At 34.4% G+C, this 21453-nt stretch overlaps 2 protein-coding genes across 2 annotated transcripts; one reads left to right on the plus strand and one right to left on the minus strand.

The window, feature by feature from the left end:
• Positions 1-1221: 1221 nt before the first annotated feature.
• LOC109182883 (ARM REPEAT PROTEIN INTERACTING WITH ABF2-like) lies at positions 1222-6542 on the minus strand. Its single transcript, XM_019333118.1, has 19 exons — positions 6148-6542; positions 5873-6039; positions 5204-5376; positions 5003-5123; positions 4840-4914; positions 4624-4718; positions 4428-4503; positions 4202-4309; positions 3768-3896; positions 3600-3668; positions 3373-3432; positions 3079-3202; positions 2813-2952; positions 2559-2622; positions 2380-2459; positions 2235-2299; positions 2019-2136; positions 1783-1907; positions 1222-1688 (listed from the first exon to the last, which is right to left on the minus strand). Exons 1-19 carry the CDS (start codon positions 6398-6400, stop codon positions 1595-1597), a joined length of 2136 nt encoding a protein of 711 aa, XP_019188663.1. The 5' UTR covers positions 6401-6542; the 3' UTR covers positions 1222-1594.
• A 1826-nt stretch (positions 6543-8368) lies between these two features.
• On the plus strand, positions 8369-15589 carry LOC109182863 (probable transmembrane GTPase FZO-like, chloroplastic). The gene is made up of 11 exons (XM_019333088.1): positions 8369-9054; positions 9546-10090; positions 10188-10256; positions 10877-11074; positions 11702-11833; positions 12085-12171; positions 12304-12723; positions 12850-13017; positions 14520-14750; positions 14877-14992; positions 15126-15589. Exons 1-11 carry the CDS (start codon positions 8562-8564, stop codon positions 15406-15408), a joined length of 2742 nt encoding a protein of 913 aa, XP_019188633.1. The 5' UTR covers positions 8369-8561; the 3' UTR covers positions 15409-15589.
• The last annotated feature ends 5864 nt before the right edge of the window (positions 15590-21453 follow it).

Here is a 21453-nt window from a genome sequence, read left to right on the forward strand (position 1 = left end):
AAGAAGAAGAAGAAAAATAAAAGAGGAAAATAAAATAAGTTTGAAAGGATCAAAATACCTTTCTAATTACAACACATTATTTTTCGTGTTGAAATTTTGGTAATATGTAGTTGCAAAATTGGATCAAATGACCAAATTTGACACTAATAGAAAAGTCATGCACCTAATTTTTTTTTTTTTTTAAAAAAAGCAATAGTCAATGAACCAAAAATGATATTTTTTTATGTCGAAGTGTCAAATAAGCTCATCTACTACTGCGAAATGCTCAATTCTCATCACGAACTAAATTAAAGTCTAATCAGTCACACTTACCAGCTAAATTTGTTCAATTGACTTTTTTTGCAGGTTGCCTATTCAAATATTAAAAAATAAAATAAAATTAAAATTAAAAAATAATAATAATTTCAACCGCCGGACAGCCGGTGGCTGTGTATTTCACAGACAGTCGTGGCTGTCCGGCTGTCCTCACCGGACGAACAGCCACGGCTGTCTGTGAAATACGCAGCCACCGGCTGTCCGGCGAGGACAGTCAGTGGCTGAAATTCTTTTTATTTTTTTTTAATAATTGAATGAACAACCTGTTAACAACCTGCAGAAAAAGTCAATCAAACAAATTTAGCTAGTAAATGTGGCTAATTAGACTTTAATTTAGTTCATGGTGGGAATTGACCACTTCGCAGTAGTAGATGGACCTATTTGATACTTCTGCCTATTTTTTTATTATAAGGGAAGGGGGACACACATATACAAACTACTACATCAAATCAAATGTCACCATAATTGCTTCTACCGAGACTTGAACCCACCACCTTTCACATAAAAGAGCAACTTGATACGAATGGACAACAATAATTTTCATGAACCACAAAAATGATATTTTATCCTTTTTTTTTAACACTTACTTTTATTCCCAATATGAAATTTAAAATTTTAAGGGAAACCCCTAGAGTTTCAATTCTACCAAATAGAATTTCAATCCTTTTCAACCAAATTGTAAAAATCATCACTTTATAAAATTAGGAGAAGAATTGCAATTCCCCAAACCAAACACTCTGCAAAGGATTAATGAGAGACCTAAATCGTCCAAATTAAATAGAGTACATTATATTTGTGTACCCGTGACCAAATACAAATTTGACTAATTCCATACCACCAAGGCACTAAAGGACCCCCAAAAAAATCAATTTTCGCTTAATTCTAATTATATATGCATTCAACTCATAACTCAATTTTGTTTTGCCCTCAAACTCTAATGAGTTCAAGATCAGATGTTCAACAAGGTTAACAAGCCACTAAAACAATTTGCAATCCCCAGTAGGGTTCCTTCTACTATCATAACTAGACAGTGCCTTCCATTCCACTGTTTTCTTGATAAGTAGAATCATAAATTAGTAGTACATACATGTCTCTAAGAATGAAGTTTCAACTCTCAAATTGTGGTAGTAACAATCAATTGGTATTACAGATCCAGATAAATACAGCTAACTGGTGCTTCCATTCCGACTACACCGCAATCAAACTGTCCACTCCTGTACATCTTCTTTTCTCTTCTACATTAAAGTTAATCCAAAGATCAAAACTGAAAACAAGCCATCTACCGCCGAAAGTCAGTATGAAACGGTCTGGTGAGCGCTCTCACAAAGTAGGTACGAGTCTCAGGCAATATTCGTTGAATCAGAGGTGGATACCTACAAACAAAATATGGTATCTTCGTGAGTTGGCTAAAGTTATTTTGATGTGGTCTTACAGGTACAGGATGTCGAAAGTGCATAGCCGACGTACCAAGGCATGACACTAAGTTTGTCAAAGTTCTCCAACACAAAAAGAATGCAAGCATTTCTTAATGATGTGGCACTAAATGCTTCTGACAACTCAAACATCAGAGAGACATTTTCCACCGAGATATCCTTTAATAGATCACAACAGATAGTTAAAGGCGTCACAAAGATATCCATCATTTTCATTCTTCAAAAATAATAATAATAAGATGAAGAACAAACACCCCCAACTAAACTAACCTGTGCAATTGTATATTCACATAGACGTTTTAGGCCCTCTAGCAGATACTGATCAGCTGCTCTTAAAAGCTCCTGGGCAATTTCCAAATTAACATCAACAGTCCCTGTGTATATGTATCTGCAAGTAAGAAAACGGATCAGCAGCGGCAGCATTTTCACTTTTTAGAAAGCATAAGAATGATTTCTACTCCCTCTTTCATACAAAAAGATTTTCACCTCATCATCAACTCAAAAATATCCCATCTGATATTAGGGATCTCAATGTCTTTTGCGTCTCTCTCCTGCAATGTAGCAAGAGAACTCATTATATCAGTATTATCAGAGCACAAAAGCAAGCAAAACTTTTTGTTCAAAATCTCACCCTATAACCACCATCAAACATTGCCCTAAATGCATCAGAAGAAGCAAGCAGGCAAATTCTGTGGGCATAAAACCGCTTGCCTGATGAATATATCACAAGAATGTTAATCTCTATCAGCATCAGAGGTATTGACATTGAATGAATATGAAGATTATCAATAAGCAATATAAGCTATATACCTTCAACTAAAAATATCACATCTGAGAGTGTAGGATTATTTACATATTGCTCACCCAGACGGACCTGAATAAAATAATCTGAAATTGTCAATTACAAACATATAGAAACAGGAAGTGGAAAAAGTTAATTTCATAAATCCCAAGGTTATATCCATATAGGAAAATCACAGTGAAGCTCCCACTCATAACAATGGAATTCTATTATGTTATATGTAAGATCATAGCACAATAAAATAAATTGACCCAAAAAAAACCTGAGACACTGGAGACGGAGGAGCTGCATCAATATGAGAAAGTGAACTGGCTTCATTTGCTAACTTGTATAGAGCTGCTGAAGCATCCCTTTGGTGCTTTACAATTGATGATTCCAGAAGCTCCAAAAGCAACTCCAGCCCTAAAACCATTGTGCAAAGAGAAAGAAAGCACTTTGAGGTTTGTGCAGGACAGTTAATCTGAACCCAAGCACTGTAAAAGAATACTTAGAACTTAGAAGTAGTTATTCATGGAAAAAAAATCTTACCATTGTTATCAATAAAAATAGTTTTATGGTCCTCTGGTGATGAGAGATGAGCTAGAGCTAATGCAACTCGTCTTTGGACAACATTCTCTTCAACACGCATCAAATATAACAGATAGCCTAAGACCTGCGGTGGAGGAAAAGTTAATTGATTGATTGGTTTACACATAAGTTTAGTAATAAATTCCATGATAACAATCAATGACCACTCCTAAAAATTGAATAGTTGATTTTAAAACCAAAAGAGAAAACTTTGCTTGCTGCTATAAATTATTTGAAACTCTAACTATAACTTACTCGCCCATGAATTTTCTCCTCTAATCTTTTCAATGTCTTTGCCACACAATCTCTGGTTGGCTGCAATTATTAAAGTCAATGTAGGCATGTGGCAGCAGATTACAAGTATATTCTAGAGATGCAAATATAAGAATCCATGTAATGTGATATAAAATTATAAATCATATATAATAATATATGTGACACCAATTCAAAAGAATATTAGTCAAAAAATTATGAGCTCATACTTGGACAATAAACTCTCCATCTTGAAGTTTTTGAACACCCCCAACCTTTATTAGATCTGCAACATTATCCTACAAAAGAAAGTCACAAGAAGTCAATAGGAATAGGGGTGACTATGAAACTATGCCATAGCAAATCATGGAATCGTCAAATTTGAGAAGTGGAGTTACCTCATTATCTGCGAGCCCATAAAGTGCAAATGCAGCATTATGTTGCAGATTTCCATTTTTTGAATCAAGAAGCCTCAATAACGGCATAATACCACCACTATGGGCAATACCAGCTTGATTGTGTGAATCCTAAAATATGAAGGGGCCGGTAACTAATGATGAAGGACAAAATGCAATTTAAAATTCTCAAATCAAGAAAAAGGTACAAATAGCGTTGAAATACAAAGTGAGAAGAAAATTGCAGTACATTGAATCTCAAAAGTTAGTGTATTCAATCCACAAATACATCCCTGCATCCCTTTAGCATATGTATGATGTATCAACCTTGTTTATTATGAGAGTCATCTAGCTTCCACACTTCAGAGTTCAGACAAGCCTCCAACATAACTATTGTAGTATTGTAGCTATAAACTGCAACATAAATCATGAGTTACCTGTGCCAACCTCCCTAGTGCAAAAGCTGACATTTCCCGCAATTGAGAATCAGGGGAGTGAAGCATATCAATTAGTGGCGGTACAGCACCTCTTTGGACAATGTGCACCTACAAAATTTTAAGCAAAACATTAATTATCATCATCAAATCAAATGAACTAGAAATAATCCTTTGAATACAGACTCTTCCACTTTCTAAAGTGAATGAGAAAATTATTTGAATCAACCTTACAATCTGAATCTGTTGCTGCAAATTGCCCAAGAAGTAATGCAGCTTCCCTTTGGCTCTCTGAACAGGAGGAACTGTGTAGGAAAGAAAATAAGCAATAAAACTTACAGCCTATCAAATCTAGTCTGAAATGGAGAACAATTCCATTGCTAACATCACAAACAAACACCTAGAAATGGTAAACCAAATGATACCTAAGTAACCCAATGACAGGTTGTAAAGCTCCAGCAGCAAGAACTTCCTTCTTAATGTTGGGGGATGAGTGAACAAGATTGCCAATTACACCAACCTGACATGCCACCAATGTGATTAGTCCAAAAGAGATATCAGGTGAAGCACAGACAAGGTTATCTCCAAATAGACAACAAATACGGGGTAAGCATGAATTAAAAATAAAGAAAATGACTGACCGCTTCATAGTGTATTGCAGAATCTTCAGACCGAAGCATTAGAATAAGAGTGGACAGAGCATTGCACTCCACTATCTGCAAGCAATATAAGTATATCCTATATAAAACTGAAAACAACGGAAATCTCAAATGGCTTTCAGTAATTTGGAGAAAGTCCAAAAACCTGATTTTTGTTCTCATCATTTTTAAAGGCCAAAGTCCGTAAGGCCCCTGCAGCTGCTCTTTGGACCTTTGCATCAAGAAACACAAGCAATTCAACAAGTGGAGGGATGCCGCCTTCAACCCTGGATATAGAATTGAAGTGTCACAAAAAAGAACTCGCGCAGTAGGTGTTCTTTAATCCAGATCAAGCAAGGTGACAGACCTAACACGAGTTTTAATGCAACTATTCTCATGAGCAAGATTGGTGATAGCATCAGCTGCTCTCCTGATGGCACCATTGAGAGCACGGGAGGGTGGACTATCCTTGTGCCTCTTCAGAATACTAACAAGATGAGGCAGAGCTCCAGCATCAACAATTAGTTGTTGGTGTTCTGGCTGTTAGACACAGCAAAAGTAGGAGATCAACTTAAATTATGTAATAAAGAACATTAAGATTGCATCAAATGTAAACATAGTAATAATTACAATTCCCTAACACAAGTGTAGACTCGAAAACCCTAAACTATGAACTATCATACAGCTAGAGAGAAGTTTGTCAAGTTGATTCTTTATGCAATAAACTTTGTATACCAATAGACATTATTGATTACCCATTTACAATAATCAAGGATGGTTTCTTGTGCTACACCAAGTGGCAGCACAGCTACAAACAAGAGGGGAAAAAATGCAATAAATTATTGCAAAAAGTTATTTGGTTGGACAAACCCAGTGGAAGTTAACAACTGCACCTCATTGAAATTCACTACAATAGCACCAGAGACAATGATAATTGCAAGTTGACAATTTTAAGTTTCTCCAAATGTACAAGAGAAAGGTACCAATAAATTCGGGCAAAATCGAACTAATTAAGAATCTAAGAGATAGTAAGCACTTTTATGGCAAGCATCCCAAGCGAAAAAGCACTCCCTTTCTCGATCTCGTGCTCATACGGGATTGGGCCAGCGTCTCCATCCCTTGTAGGTGGAGGAGGCGGCGGCTGGAGATGCTGCACAAGAGCCGGAACTGCGCCACAATCCACAATCACGTTCACAATTTCCTCTGCGGAAACATAAAATATCAGCGACCAAAAGCAGAAAAATCCGTATGCATGTGTACCGGACAGTAAGATCCGGCGCAAAGAACAGTAAATTAAGCGAATCGAGTTACCATTCTTGGCCAACTCGGAAAGAATATGGATGGCGCGCTTGGAGGAAGCTCGATCCGGCTCGGCTGAAGAGAAAGACGCTCCGAGAATCTCCACCTGAGCGCGGACCTCACGGGTGATATCTTGATGAGCATCCTCAGGTGAGAGAGAAACTATCCTCAAGCGATCGTCTTCAAAATCCTCGTCTAGCTTCCTCTTCAAGCTCTTCTTCGAAGTGGAGCTTGAAGAGTGCTCGCTGCGCCTCAGGTTCTCCATGGGAGAGAAGATCAGGAGATGAGTGTGAGGGTAGTTTGGGGATATAAATTTTTCTTACAGGTCCGTTTTGAGTTTTGGTGAAGCAAGGCGTGGTCTTCGTGTCGGTATTTTCATTTTCATTTTCATTTTGTCTCCCGCCCTTGTGCCCCCGGTTTTCGGTTTTCCTTTGATTTTTGGTAGCTGAAGATTTAATTTAGCTAAAGACTATTTCCCCATCTCATAAAAAGAGAGTAATAATTAATATAAAAATAATTTTTTAGGTGATGTGGAAGTGAGACTATTTTTGAAAGATATGAGATAATTGTATAGATGGATAATAAATAGTGAATAATTACAAATTTAGTGATATTATATTTTAAAGGTGAAAGAAAATTGCAAAGGTGTGAATAACCTTATTTGAAATCAAAATCAACACAAATCATACAAATAATAAATGGAGAATTTTTATTTTATAACTCAATAAAACAAATAACATTCTTAACTTTCATAACTAATAAATCCCCTGAATTATAAAGTTCATTTCACAATAATTATATGAGACATATATGTAATTAAAAAAAAAAAAAGAATAAACAAAGACATAAAGATTTAATGTAAAAATTACGAGTTTTTTTAAGTTAAACTAAGCCAAAATCATGGTTATATGATATGATATGTAGTATATTAAAAAATTTATATTTGCAATGGCCATGGAATGAAATTGAGATTGTAATACAACTTGGCAATTGTGAACAACAATAGATTGAAGATAGTTATGAAGATAATGTAAGAGATAACCTTGCAATTTGACCAGTAGAATTGAAAAAAATAAAAAAATACATAAAATTATAATTGAAACTCAATGAGGGCATCTGCATGATGAGAAGAGCAGTGAGGGCCATACTAAATAAAGTAAATGCTGGTTTTTAAGATCGATTTCGCAGAATTCAGGATTATGCTGCTGAATTTATCAACTCAAATCCTGGAACAACTGCAGTGGTAAAAACTAATAGAACTACCCCTAGTAGTCCTTGTGTGTTTCAACGATTTTATGTTTGTTTTGGGGCTTTAAAGTTAAGGTTTTTAGAAGGGTGTAGGAAAGTGATTGGGTTGGATGAGTGCTTTTGTAACACCTTCAATTCTAATACAAAAATATAAGCAGTAAAAGGGAACGATAAAGGGATAAAGTTCAGATACTGAAATATTCAAAGTGCGGAAGCTGAACCAACTACACAGGGGGTGTCACGCCACATTTAAGCCAATTCTATAACCCAAATGCTAAGGTGGAAATATAAGTTCATAAATTCATAACTAGCACAATCCAAAAAAGAACTAACATAATCCAAAGGTTATTACATCATACCAATCCAAAACAGAAGGTTTAAAAACCATAAGTCTAAAGATGGAAATCTCAAGCTATTTAGAGTAAGAGTAGAGCTACACATCACAACTATACCGCACTCTCGAGAGATAACTCTACTCCGGACCTAAAAACATAATTTAAAACATTAGCGAACAATGCTAAGTAAATCCCATTCCAAGTCTCTAACATGTAAAACTACATATATATACACTAATAGCCCAAAATAAGTTTCAAAACAATTGAGCATACATTTTATAATTTCCGATATAAGCCTAACTTTATTGGCTCTTTTTAGTATAGTATAGTAGATAGGTAATGATCAAATTGAACAAAATTAACACTATAGTATATGAACATCATAGTTACTTTGACTTGTTATTTTGACATTATACAGAATCTCATAAACACAAAAAGCACAAAAGTAATCGATAGGAAAAATTTACACTTTTCGTCTCTAAATATTGTAAGATTCGTTGCTACTTAGTGGCCACACTTACTTCTTGTACCTAAGATAAAATTAATATTGTAAATTTTATTATTTTTCTAACAAGTTAAGTTCACTTCTCATCCTTTGTGTATATAATTGACGTTGCAAATTTCATTTATAATATTTTATTGGTGCTTTGAGAAATTGAACTCTTCTAGCTCCACGATTTCATTTGTCCGTCCACCACTGTGTAGCAGATTACAGATTACAGATTTCAGATAAGATAAGGCCATAAGGCTATTTTTCTTCTCCCCTATCCCCACCATCGCCGCCGCTCTCAGCTTCCGCCTCCGTCGAATTCTGTGTTTTTCCACACCTCCAGCAACTTATCTATGGTATCTTTACTCTCTCAATGCTGCTCCGTTCACTCTCCTTCACACTGCCACTTCGCCTCCCCAACCCCATCCCACTACTCTCCTCCCCACTTCAAGCCTCGTCTTCGTTGCACCAACATCTCTGTACGCGCCGCCGCCCGCAGTAATGTCTCTTTAGTGTTCAATAATGAGGAGCAACCGAAGCAACAGCCGCGGACGCTCTTCCCCGGTGGGTTTAAGCGGCCGGAGATCAAAGTTCCTAGTCTCGTGCTCCAGCTAAGCACCCAAGAGGTTTTCGATAATCGGAACGTCCTTGATGAGATAGATCAGGCGGTCTCGGGTCGGGTCGGCATCGTGTTGCTCAGTGGCGGTGGGGTGAGCGGCGGGAAATTGTACGAGGCTGCCTGCTTGTTGAAGTCGGTCATCCGCGAAAGAGCCTACTTGTTGGTCGATGAACGTGTTGATATTGCTGCCGCTGTTAATGCCAGTGGGGTTTTGCTCTCCGATCAAGGTTATTTCCATCTAATCTACTGCATTCTTAGTTCTTACACAAATGCATTGATTTTGGGCGTTTGGTAAATGACTGTTAGCTGATTGGGTTATGAGTTTGACTACTTGATATCATTAGCTTATCTGATTTTAGAAAAGTGTGTAAATTAATTGTTAGAGTATGGCTGATTACGTATCAAATGACTTTCTAAAAAAGCTGATCGAAAAGGCTATTTTGATAAGTTTTTTGAATTTTAACATTTTGGAGCAATAAGTTGTTACAAAAAAGCTACATAAAACACTCATATGGAAGAAAAAAAGCTAATTAATCAAATACTCGTATTGATTGTTTAACAAGTCAAACAGCTCATAGCCTCATACTAGTAAAAAAAAGCTAAAATTAGCTTATAGATAATAGACTAATTATTTTACCAAACAGGGCCTTATTTTTATTTAATTATTAATATAATGAGTTGGAGTTTTGTAAATAACATGTTTCTCCCTTTGAACCAGGTCTTCCTACCATTGTGGCTAGGAATACAATGCTGGATACGAAATCTGAGTCAGTGGTTCTCCCTTTGGTGGCAAGAATTGTACAAACACCCGCAGCTGCGCTGCAAGCATCTAATTCTGAGGGAGCTGACTTTATTATATTTAATGTTGGGGAAAGCAGGTCAGAGGAAGTGGTGAGTTCTGTGTTTGAGACATTGAAAGTTCCAGTTTTTGTCATGATTGATTCACTTGGAGAGGGGAAGCTGTTCAATGAAGCTTCATATTTCCTTGAATTAGGAGCTAGTGGTTTAGTTATATCTACGAACGAATTGAAGTTTATCAGTAATGATGATGGTTTCAGCAAACTGTTTTTTGGTGCACGAGCTTTGGAGATGAAAACTGAGGAAAAAGATCGGGATCAAGTCTTTGATTCTGTCAATGGATTCCCTGGGAGGAAGGGGGCGGCTGGCTTTACCAAGTTACGAGAAATAGAGCAGCAGCTAATTAAAACAGAGAAGCTGATCTTGCGGGAAACAATAAATGCCATAGAACAAGCTGCTCCACTGGTGATCTTTTATTGTTAAAATCTAGCAGCTGAAAGATTGTAATTATTTTCCAGCTGTTACCTTGTTTATACTAATCTGAAGAAGCACTGGAATGCAGATGGAAGAGGTTTCACTTCTCATTGATGCTGTCTCTCAGCTTGACGAGCCATTTTTACTGGTTATAGTGGTAATTGTGTGCTGAACTTCAACAAATTCTGGTTCCAGGAATATGCATGGGTATTATATCTAAATTTCAAATTGCTGGAGTTTATTGTTTGCACTATTTTTTGTTTTGTTTTGTTTTGTTTTGTTTTGTTTTTTTTTTGTTTTTTTTTTTTTTTTTGTTTTTGTTTTTGTTTTTTGTTTTTGTTTTTGTTTTTGTTTTTTGTTTTTTTTTTTTTTTTTTTTTAATGGCAGTTTAAAAATGGTTTTGGATTCTCAATGCTTTTTCTATTGAGCTAATAGTCATAGGCAACTGTTTTCTATTCCTTCAAATAAATTGGGAGCGGGTAGGGTGTTGGAATGATAAAATCCAATATTAGTTGGAGAAGAACTTAGCTGATGCCAAACAGGAATTGAATAGTAACGGGACTACATAAACACAGCAGACTTATCCAAAACACCAAGTGATGCAATAATAATAGGTTGAAGAACAAGATGGAGTTATTCCAACTATGGAAATACATGCTCTCCACCACTAATATGTTTTTGTTAGTTTAATGTGTCATCATCTCATCTTCCTCCCTCCCCCCTCTTTTTCAAAAAAAAAAAAAAAGTGGATGTGCTGACTTTCTTGTTACATTACAGGGAGAGTTCAACTCTGGGAAATCAACTTTTATCAATGCCCTTCTTGGGGAAAGGTACCTGAAAGATGGTGTGGTTCCTTCAACAAATGAGATTACATTTTTACGCTATTCTGAGTTGGATTCTAATAAGCCACAACGCTGTGAAAGGAATCCAGATGATCAATATGTATGCTATCTTCCTGCTCCAATTCTAAAAGATGTAAGTTGCTTTTATGATTTCTAGTTTTATTGAAGCTAACCTCAATGAACAATTAAACAGTCTATGTGGATAATATATATTGCTGACCGTATTTAATGTATTTGCTTGACTTTTATGATCTTGTATTTTCTGATTAATTTCTTTACAATGATATAACTATCTATTATAAATGAAACTGGCTGCAATTTACAATCTCCAACCCTAGAAAATTTTGTCCGTATTGAATGCTGTTTCTGCCACTTTTCTTATGGGAAGGAGTGTTGTTTGGTGCATCAAATATCAATTTACAATCTCCAATGATATAATGCTTATTTAGTTACAGTGTATTAATTTGTATACATTGACATCTTCAAATTCATGCCTTTGATGCAACAAAATAATTCAAGGAGAATGATTTTTTTTTTTTTTTTTTTTTTTTTTTTTTAACAATGTGAAGCTGTGTGTGTGTGTGTGTGTGTGTGTGTGTGTATATATATATATATATATATACTTGTATATATGTCTTTTGCTGTATTCTTACTTTATTTGAGTTCCACATCGAGCAACCTCCTGATGGGACAATGCTCAACCAAGATAGTTTCAGTACTTTGTTTTATGCCCCATAATCCTTTTTTTTGGGTGGAGCAGATGATTATTGTTGATACTCCGGGAACTAATGTCATACTTCAAAGACAACAACGGCTGACTGAGGAATTTGTCCCTCGTGCAGATTTGCTTATCTTTGTTATGTCTGCTGATCGACCATTGACTGAAAGCGAGGTATGATACATTGGATGCTGTAAGCATTACCCCATATTTTACTGGCTAGCACTTTGTTTTGTAATTTGCATCAATGAGTTGGTTATTTTGAATTATTAACGTGCCCTTGAGAGTTACAAACAGGCTCATGGATCATTTGATCTTTGTTTTTCATTGTGAAGTCTACAATTGTTTTAAGGGACCTACTTATTATTTCCAATGTTATTTGTTTCTTTTACCCTAATCTTTTATCCATTTATGTTATTCAATAGGTAAATTTTCTTCGTTACACCCAGCAGTGGAAGAAAAAGGTTGTCTTTGTGCTGAATAAATGTGACATTTACCTAAATATGGATGAGGTTAGTCACGTGTTCTTTCTGTTCTGACGTTGTTATAGGTCAAATGATGCTCTTCTTATTGTCTAAAGTACATAAAAGTAAGACATGCAAGCACTTGTGGTTCCTGGAATAGAACTTTCTTGATTTGTGCAGCTAGAGGAAGCTGTTGCTTTTATCAAAGAAAATACCAAGAAATTGCTGAGTACTAAATGTGTGACCCTGTACCCTGTATCTTCACGATGTGCGCTTGAAGCAAAGCTTTCTTCTCATTCTGATGTTGTGGAGAATAGCAATCTTTTGAAATCTGCAAGTTTCTCTGAACTTGAGAAATACTTGTATAGCTTTCTGGATGCGTCAACAACTACAGGAATTGAAAGAATGAGACTTAAACTTGAGACACCAGTTCGGATTGCTGAGCAGCTGCTTTCTTCCTGCCAAAATTTAGTGAGAGAAGAGTGTCAGCAAGCCAAGAAGGATTTAATGTCTGTGAATGAGTTTATTAATGGTGTAAAAGACTGGAAAAAGAAAATGGAAAGTGAAAGCATCTCCTGGAAGAGGCAAATTCTCTCTCTGGTATGGCTTTCTTTCCACATTAATGGCTGTTACCCTTTGTTTACCTTTACTGTTTTATCCAGACACCAATTTTGTTTTTCTCATTTTCTGTGTTTTTGTCTGACTTCCTACCTTGTGAAAATCCAGATTGACAACACACAAGCACGTGTTTTCCAGCTTGTGGATTCTACTCTACGGTTGTCAAATCTTGATCTTGTTGCTGCATATATATTTAAAGGAGACAAAACTTCTCTAATGCCAGCCACATTAACTGTCAGAGATGACATCATTGGTCCAGCAGCTGTTGAAGCAGAAGTGAGTGAACTCTTTTAAAGTATACATGCTCTGTTTAATCCAAGTGTGGCTTTGTTGCTTTTCTTTGAATTATGTTAATGTAGGAATAATGTGAGGTCAATTCAGTCCCTGTTTTGAACACATTTTGAGTCACTTTTAAAGGTTAAATTTGATTTCTTGAGATGTTTGGAAACAAAAGTCGCACTAATTTGGGGTTGCTTAAGCACAATTTTCCATGTTTTGGTATAGCCTGTCCACGCAAATCTTTTGGCCAAATACAGTTTTGAAATTTAAAGTTCTGTAGTTATTTCTAAAATGCCGCATCACTTTAGGAAAGAATATATACTTAATATGGTATATTTGATACTTATTAACCAATAATCATACATAGACAGGAATTTCCAAACATGTAAATACATTTTATGAATTGTGAATTGTGATTGATGGATCATCTCCCAGTCACATTTGTTGTCTAAGGGTAGTGGAATAATTGAAGACTGTTGTTTCAAAGCTGAAACAGAGGTTGTTTGGGTTTGTTGTTGATGAGGTTATAGTATGTTATTTAGGTTTTAATACTCCTTTTGTCCCATTTTATTTCAGCTACTTTCCTTCTTAGATGTTAAACTAATGTTCACTTTCCTAGTTTAAACACTACTAACTGGTTTACTTTTTCCAATTTACCCTTGATTCCTTTTAACTCTTTAGAATGGTTTGACGAGGTGGTTCCCATTTTTTAGACTTATAAACACAAAAATAGAAGGAAACTTGTACAGTAAATCACATTTTATTTGTTTCTTTAAAACCCATGCCAATCACAACCACCCTTTGTATTTTTGTATGGAGGCAGAATGAAAGTTAAGAAAATGAGCTGATTGTGGGGATTCAACAATGCCCACGAACAGTAACAGAGAAGCAGAGAAATAACAATGTATTCTTGGAGTTCCATCTAGAACTCTATGAGTAGACCCACTGAATTGAGATAGCCTAAAAGCATGAAAAGAAGTTTCAAAATGTTCTTTTAAATCAGGATTCATTGTTCTGGAAATCGAAGTTGAGTTTATAAATTTAATACTTTCTAAAACTAGTATGAGTACATCAAGAAAAAAGGACTTCAATCTTGCTTATAAATTGCTGGTGGACCTGGAGTTGTTGCTGGTGGGTCCTCTACTCCTCTTACCATAAAAAAACATTAAAAATGTTGGAGCCTTAAATAGAATAGAAAGAAATATAGTGAATTGGAAACTGACTGAAGAACTTCACTCCAGACTCATGTCAGAAGATGCTGGAGAGCTTCTATGAATGTGGAATAGCTATATGGCACAAATCATAATCTTGTTTGGATCTATGATCAATGTTTAATATGAAAAGAAGTATTGAATGGTGTAATTGCTTGTATTGCAGAATTTGTGCTAATACCTATATATGTTTACCGATTATATGTTACTACAAAACTTTTATCTGGTCTTCTGTGGAATTGCATAAATCTGATATATTATGTTTTCTTTAAAAATTTTCAATTTCAGAAGCTGCTGTCTGAGTATATGGCATGGCTACAGTCAAATGCAGACAGTGAAGAAATATTTTATCGAGACTCTTTTCAGAAAAGATGGCCTTCTTTGGTTGATGCTGAGAAGCAGATTCAGGCAGACACCAGTAAGTTACTTGGGAGGAAATATGAACTAAGCTCACGTGTGATGGCGGATTTTAGTCCCATGGCAGCTTCAAAATTGTTTGAGCAAGAAATACGTGAAGCGGTGTGTGAATATTTTTAGTTCTATAGTTAGTTTAAATGTTCTTGTCACATAGTTTTGAAGGGTGTTCAACTATTCACCTCACATGATAATTTTAGCTGACGTAAATTGATGACTTAATTGTTTCAGTTCTTGGGGACTTTCGGTGGTCTTGGAGTAGCTGGTCTGTCTGCATCACTTTTGACATCTATTCTAACAACAACATTAGAAGATCTTCTTGCTCTCGGCCTTTGTTCTGCGGGAGGGTAGTTATTTCTCCCTGCTCTGAATTCATTTTTCAATACCATTACCATATCATCATTTTGTTTAATTTCTCCAGAATCTAAATTGCACTTAGTTCATTTAAATATGTCCTGATTGAAGCTATCTATGTGACAGTTTACTAGCGGTCTCCAATTTCCCAGCCCGTAGGCAACAGGTTGTGAAAAAAGTGAAGAGAACCGGAGATGGCTTAGCACGAGAAATTGAAGAGGCAATGCAGAAGGATCTGTTGGAGACAATGGCGTATTTGGAGGACATAGTGAAGTTCATCGGCAAGCCATATCAAGAAGCAGCGCAGAATAGACTGGATAAGCTTTTGGCGACTGCAGATAATCTGACCGATATCGAGAGCAAACTGAAAACATTGCAAAATGAAATTCAAAATCTCCATGTATCATGATTCATGAATTAGGTTTTGGGAATATGCTTCCACAGAGAAACAAAGGAGGAATCATCGGCATGTTGTCGAATGTACATGTATATAGCTGTGATGCCAATAACAAAATCGAATGTTGTATTAGTGCAGGAGTTGATTGTTTAAAAAAACATTGATTGTTTTATTGAGTTTATTCTTCTTCACATTCACATTCCAATGACAATGGTGCTATGATTAAGGTAATGATAGTTGTATCCACCATTCTAGATTTTTGGAAAAGTATTTCATGGATATCACGTCAGACTTTTTACTATTAAGTCATTCATCGTAGTTAATAACATTTAATAAGCACTGACAGCGAAATTAAAACAGTACGTCACTCTAGGGGAGGTTTGGTTCACGGAATCTTAGATTACCTCAGGTAATAGGATTACCTCTAGGGGGCGTTTGGTTCACGGAATCTTGAATTAACCCAGATAATAGGATTACCTCCTGGAAGGTAATGTGAGATTTATGTTTGGTTTGGATGGTGTAATATAATATTACCTTGTTTGGTTCAGGGTTATATTTTAGGTTATATGAATCAATTTACAATAATGCCCTCAATAATATATATATATATATATATATATATATATATATATATATATATATTATGTGTGTGTATTTATTTATTTATATCTATGAATGTATATCAAAATTTAAATATTAAAAAAAATTAAATATATAAATATACACATATGTATATTTGATTACATAAATATTACTATTATTATTACTATTATTATTATTATTATTATTAGTTAACAAGGGCAAAGTTGGAATAATTCAAGGTAATCTAAGATTACCTAAAAAAATGGGGGTAATCACATTACCTTGAAACATTACCGCCACATCAGCTTTCAGGTAATATAACATTACCTGGTAATCTCATAACTTGAACCAAACAATGTAATATAACATTACCAGACTTAGATTACCTAGGTAATCCAAGATTCCGTGAACCAAACGCCCCCCTAGGAAGGTAATGTGAGATTATAGGAATGTAAGATTACCTTATGTGTTTGGTTTGGATTGTGAAATATAATATTACTGTGTTTGGTTAAGGGTTATATTTTAGATTATATTACTGTGTTTGGTTAAGGGTTATATTTTAGGTTATATGAATCAATTTACAATAATGTCCTCAGTAATATATATATATATATATATATATATATATATATATATATATAGGGAAGGGATCAGGTGCATTTATTGCTTCCCGTGTGGTTGTGCGGTGGATTAATGTACGTGAGGTTTATACTTAATGTGCGTGAGTGTTATGCTCAATATGCTTGAGATTTGTACTTAATGTGCGTCATGTTAATATGCGTGAGTTTTGTACTTAACGTGTCAGAGTATTGTGCTTAATATGCGTGAGATTTGTGCTTAATGTGCGTGAGTAATAAAAGAATTTTCAACAATTTGGAATTGAAGCAAACAACAGAAGTTCCAGATTCTCGCACCAAGATCGGTCTGTATAGACCATTGATAAGGATAGAATTTGTGTATTCACTTTGGGAAGCTTTTATTTCATTGTAAACATCAGTAAAGCAGAGCAACACACTATTATATGTCGTTATTGAAACTTGAAGATTCAAATCTTTCATCTTGGATAGAACAAAAAGAGCATCAGCAACCATCTCAGATGTCGAATAAGCACATGCCAGCATATTCCATACCACATTATGAGCAACCCAATAATCGAAGTTATTATGAAGCAACTCACAGAGTGCAGGTACTGGGGATGGGAAAGAAGAAGCTGATATCCATATTTTCTGCTGCATTTTACACATTCACGCACATTAAGTACAAATCTCAGGCACATTAGACACAACACTCACGCACATTGAGTACAAATCTCACGCACATTAATAACCGCACAACCGCACGGGAACCTTTCACTATATATATATATATATATATATATATATATATATATATATATATATATATATATATATATATATATATATATATATAGTATTGTAAATTGATTCATATAACCTAAAATATAACCCTGAACCAAACAAGGTAATATTATATTACACCATTCAAACCAAACACACAAGGTAATCTTACATTCCCAAAATCTCACATTACCTTCCAGGAAGTAATCCTATGGCAAATTATGCCCTGGACCCGTGTCCACATTGAATTGTGGACACGGGCCCAAAACGACGTCGTTTTTTTAAAAAAACGCGTCATTTAGTTTAAAAAAAAAAATTCGCGCGCGTTTTGCGGTTAACGGCGTTAACGGCGTTATTTTTTTATTTTTTTTTTGGATTATGAATGTACAGTTATGCCGTTATGAATATACAGTTATGCAATTATGAAATTATGAACACAGAGCTCTAACATTATGAACATATATAGTGATAAAATTATGACCATGGAGCTTTAAAATTGTGAATATAGAGCTTCGAAGATTATGAATGTACAGTTATGGAGTTATGAATGTACAGTTATAGAGTTATGAATCTACAGTTATGGAGTTATGAATCTACAGTTATGAGATTATGAATCTACAGTATGGAATTATGAATGTACAGTTATTGATCAAATTATGAACAAAGAGCTCTAACATTATGAACTTACAATTATGAACATATAGTGATAAAATTATGAACATAGAGCTCTAAAATTGTGAACATAGAGCTTCGAAAATTATGAATGTACAATTATGGAGTTATGAATGTACAGTTATGGAGTTATGAATGTACAGTTATAGAGTTATGAACGTACAGTTATGGAGTTATGAATGTATAGTTATTAACATATAGTAATAAAATTATGAACATATACTCTTACAATGAAGCGGTCTGAAATTTAAAAAAAAAAAAAAAAAAAGGAGATAACAGTGCCTAACGGCACTGTTACCCGTGTCCAGCAAGCATGCTGGACACGGGTCCAACGCATAACGATTGTAATCCTATTACCTGGGGTAATCCAAGATTCCGTGAACCAAACACCCCCTGGACATCCTCAATAGTTGGGGATTTTACCCCATATTTTTGTGGGCCTCAACATCCACCTCATCATCCACTATCTCACTCAATCACAAAATCTCTTCTTCCTATTAAGTTTAAGTTTTTTCACAACTTTTTGTGGACCCATCATTTTATCTTCATATTTTAATTATTTCTTTATTTATTTAATTTATAAATTTATAATTTTATAATAAATATAAATGAATTGCATACGTAAATGAATATACGTAAGAATTGCAAGCTTTCATTTCCGAACTTATAATTAAAATAAATTGTGATTAACAGTAAAAAAAATTATGAATTAACAATAAAAAAAAATTTGTGAGTAACAATAAAAAAAAATTATGAATTAACAATAAAAAAATTGCAAGCTTTCAATTTGTGATTAACAATAAAAAAAAAATTAATTTGTGCCGTTGCAAATTGCAACGACACAAATGACAAAAATTAAAATGATTTCAGGGCGGCCACTCTGAAATGCCTTGGCGGGCGCGTGTAAGACACGCGCTCGCCAGGCAGAAGTGTGAGACGCACCTGCGCGTCTCACCCTTCATTTATTATTATTTTTTATTATTTTTTTTTAAATTTTTGTGAGTTGTAGGAGAAAAATGTTGTCAAAAGTTTGCTATCCCATTTGTCAAAAAGTAATTCATGAAAATTTTACTGTGCTAAAATGTGGGAATGAACCCTTTATTGGGGTTGCCCTACGGACATCCTCAATAGTGGAATTTTTAGTGTGATTTTTGAAGAGTTTTTGTAAGTGATTAGGAAAGAGAAAATGAGAAGAAATAAAAATAGAGAAAAGAAAACAAAATGTAGCTAAATTAGAAAAAAAAAAAGAAGAAAAAACAATGTAATTAACGCGCCCAGCTGGCGTGCGCCAGGCTGGGTGCGAATTGTTCTTCACGCAAATGACGTGCAATTGTTCCTTTTCTCAGCTGGACCCCACAAGCTGACAAAATTTCCAAATTAGCAAGACAACCTCAAGCATTCTCTCACTTATTTCTCTTTCATCCATGTTGGTAATTTTTTCTAAAAAATCGTGAACAATTTCCCTAATTGGGATGCTCTAAGAGCTTCAACTACAATTCATTCAAGCGTGGGGAATTACTTGGAAGAGGATTATATGAAAAATCTACAACGCCCGACACCAATACAGATTAGTGTTATGAATATACATATAAATGAAGTAGAAGTAGAAACATACAAGGGCACAACCTATAGAGTCCTAATAAATATCAATAGTACTTAGTACCATCATATATACCATACGTGATTATACTTGGTATTGCTTGATATTTTTGGTAATGATTTAAAATCCTTCTTTGTGCAATTATGTGCAAAATACATAATAGAACCGAGTATGATTGACACCGTCTGTACCTTATAAGTTTTCATATTACACAAAATATAAACAATGAGTAAAAAATTTACATTTATTTAAGTTTGGCTCATCATTTTTTTTTTTAATCAAGCAAAAGTTGTCATTTTTTTTTTTTGACAATCTTTTTGTGTGGAAATTAACAGGGTATTCATCCCAAATTTGAAGAAGCAAACCAAGATCACAAATAAAATAACTATAATAATCTTTACATTTTTAGAACTATTCATTTGAACTAGCAAATGTATATCCTAAAAGTGTAAATAAATAGTAAATACTAATACAAAAAACACTGACTTTTAGCAATTGTTCTAAAAAGAACAGGTGGTGTTTTCTTTTTAAAAAATCCGAGGTGACATAATTGTAAATATTTGGATAAGACGTGACCGTTTCTAAATAAAACAGCCGCAGTCTAAAAACACACGATTGGTTTTCCGCGACTGTTCCTTTACATAACAGTCGTGGAAACTACCCGCATTTAAAATAAAATTAAATAATTAGTTTCTGCGATCCTTCCTTAGCTTGTTGTATTAATACACGTGCCCACTTGGGTGGTTAGTGAGATGCACTTGCGCGTCTCTTTTTTTTTTTTTACCTGCAAGCGGTAGAATAATCCAAGGAAAAATCACTTCCTACATTTGTTAAAAATCAACTCACAAATTTTTTACTATTTCAAAAACCACTAAAAATCCCTTATTGTGGTTGGTCTAATTTTGTTGACTTGGGGTAAGTATTACATTTTTTTCATTTAAGTATTATAATTTTTATCATAAATAACTTTTCAACTTTTAATATTACATTTTGATTTAAAAGTATTACGGTGTACATTTTTTTTTAAAAAAATCAAAAGTATAACATTTTTCGTCATAATTATTACACTCTCTCATAAGTAACAAATAAACAATTTCTCCATAATTATTATTATATTTTTTTCTCATAAATAATTCTTCAACCATAAAGATTACATTTGATTTAAAAATATTATATTTTTACTTAAAAGTATAACACTTTTTCTTATATAATTATTATATTTTCATCATGACTTGACCCATCTACATGATAAAGATTCGTGAGACAGTCTCACAAGAGATTCACTCATCATAATAGCTGTTAAAAAAAAAAGGTTTTGGTACCTAAATGTCATCTTTATATATGGATATTATATTATAGTATATACATGGTAGAAAAATTTTTCTACCAAATTATTATATCGTGGACCCTGGTCCAAAATGATGTAGTTTTGCATTTTAATTTTGATGGCAATCATTTGTTGTTTAATTCACATTGCAGTTTTTTTTTAACTGTAAAGCATGTGTATGTGTCTTGTGTTATGCACGTTTTTTTTGTGTCTCATGTTATGCAATTCTGTACCTTAAGTGTATGTATTCTGTACCTGATTTAAAGTAAATGTAACATGCGCTTTTGTGTCTTGTGCTATGCGTTTTTGTGTCTTGTCACTCTTGTGTTATGCGCTTTTGTGTCTTATGTTATGCAATTTTGTACCTTAAGAATATTGATTATGTACCTGAACTAAAGTAAATATAAAACATGTGTATGTGCCTTGTGTTATGCGTTTCTGTGTCTCATGTTATGTAATTCTGTATCTTAAGCGTATGATTTGTATATGAAATAGATTAGTAGTTGTATAACACACAA

This window comes from Ipomoea nil, unplaced genomic scaffold, assembly GCF_001879475.1.
Source record: "Ipomoea nil cultivar Tokyo-kokei standard unplaced genomic scaffold, Asagao_1.1 scaffold1074, whole genome shotgun sequence".
Classification (NCBI taxonomy): Eukaryota; Viridiplantae; Streptophyta; class Magnoliopsida; order Solanales; family Convolvulaceae; genus Ipomoea; species Ipomoea nil.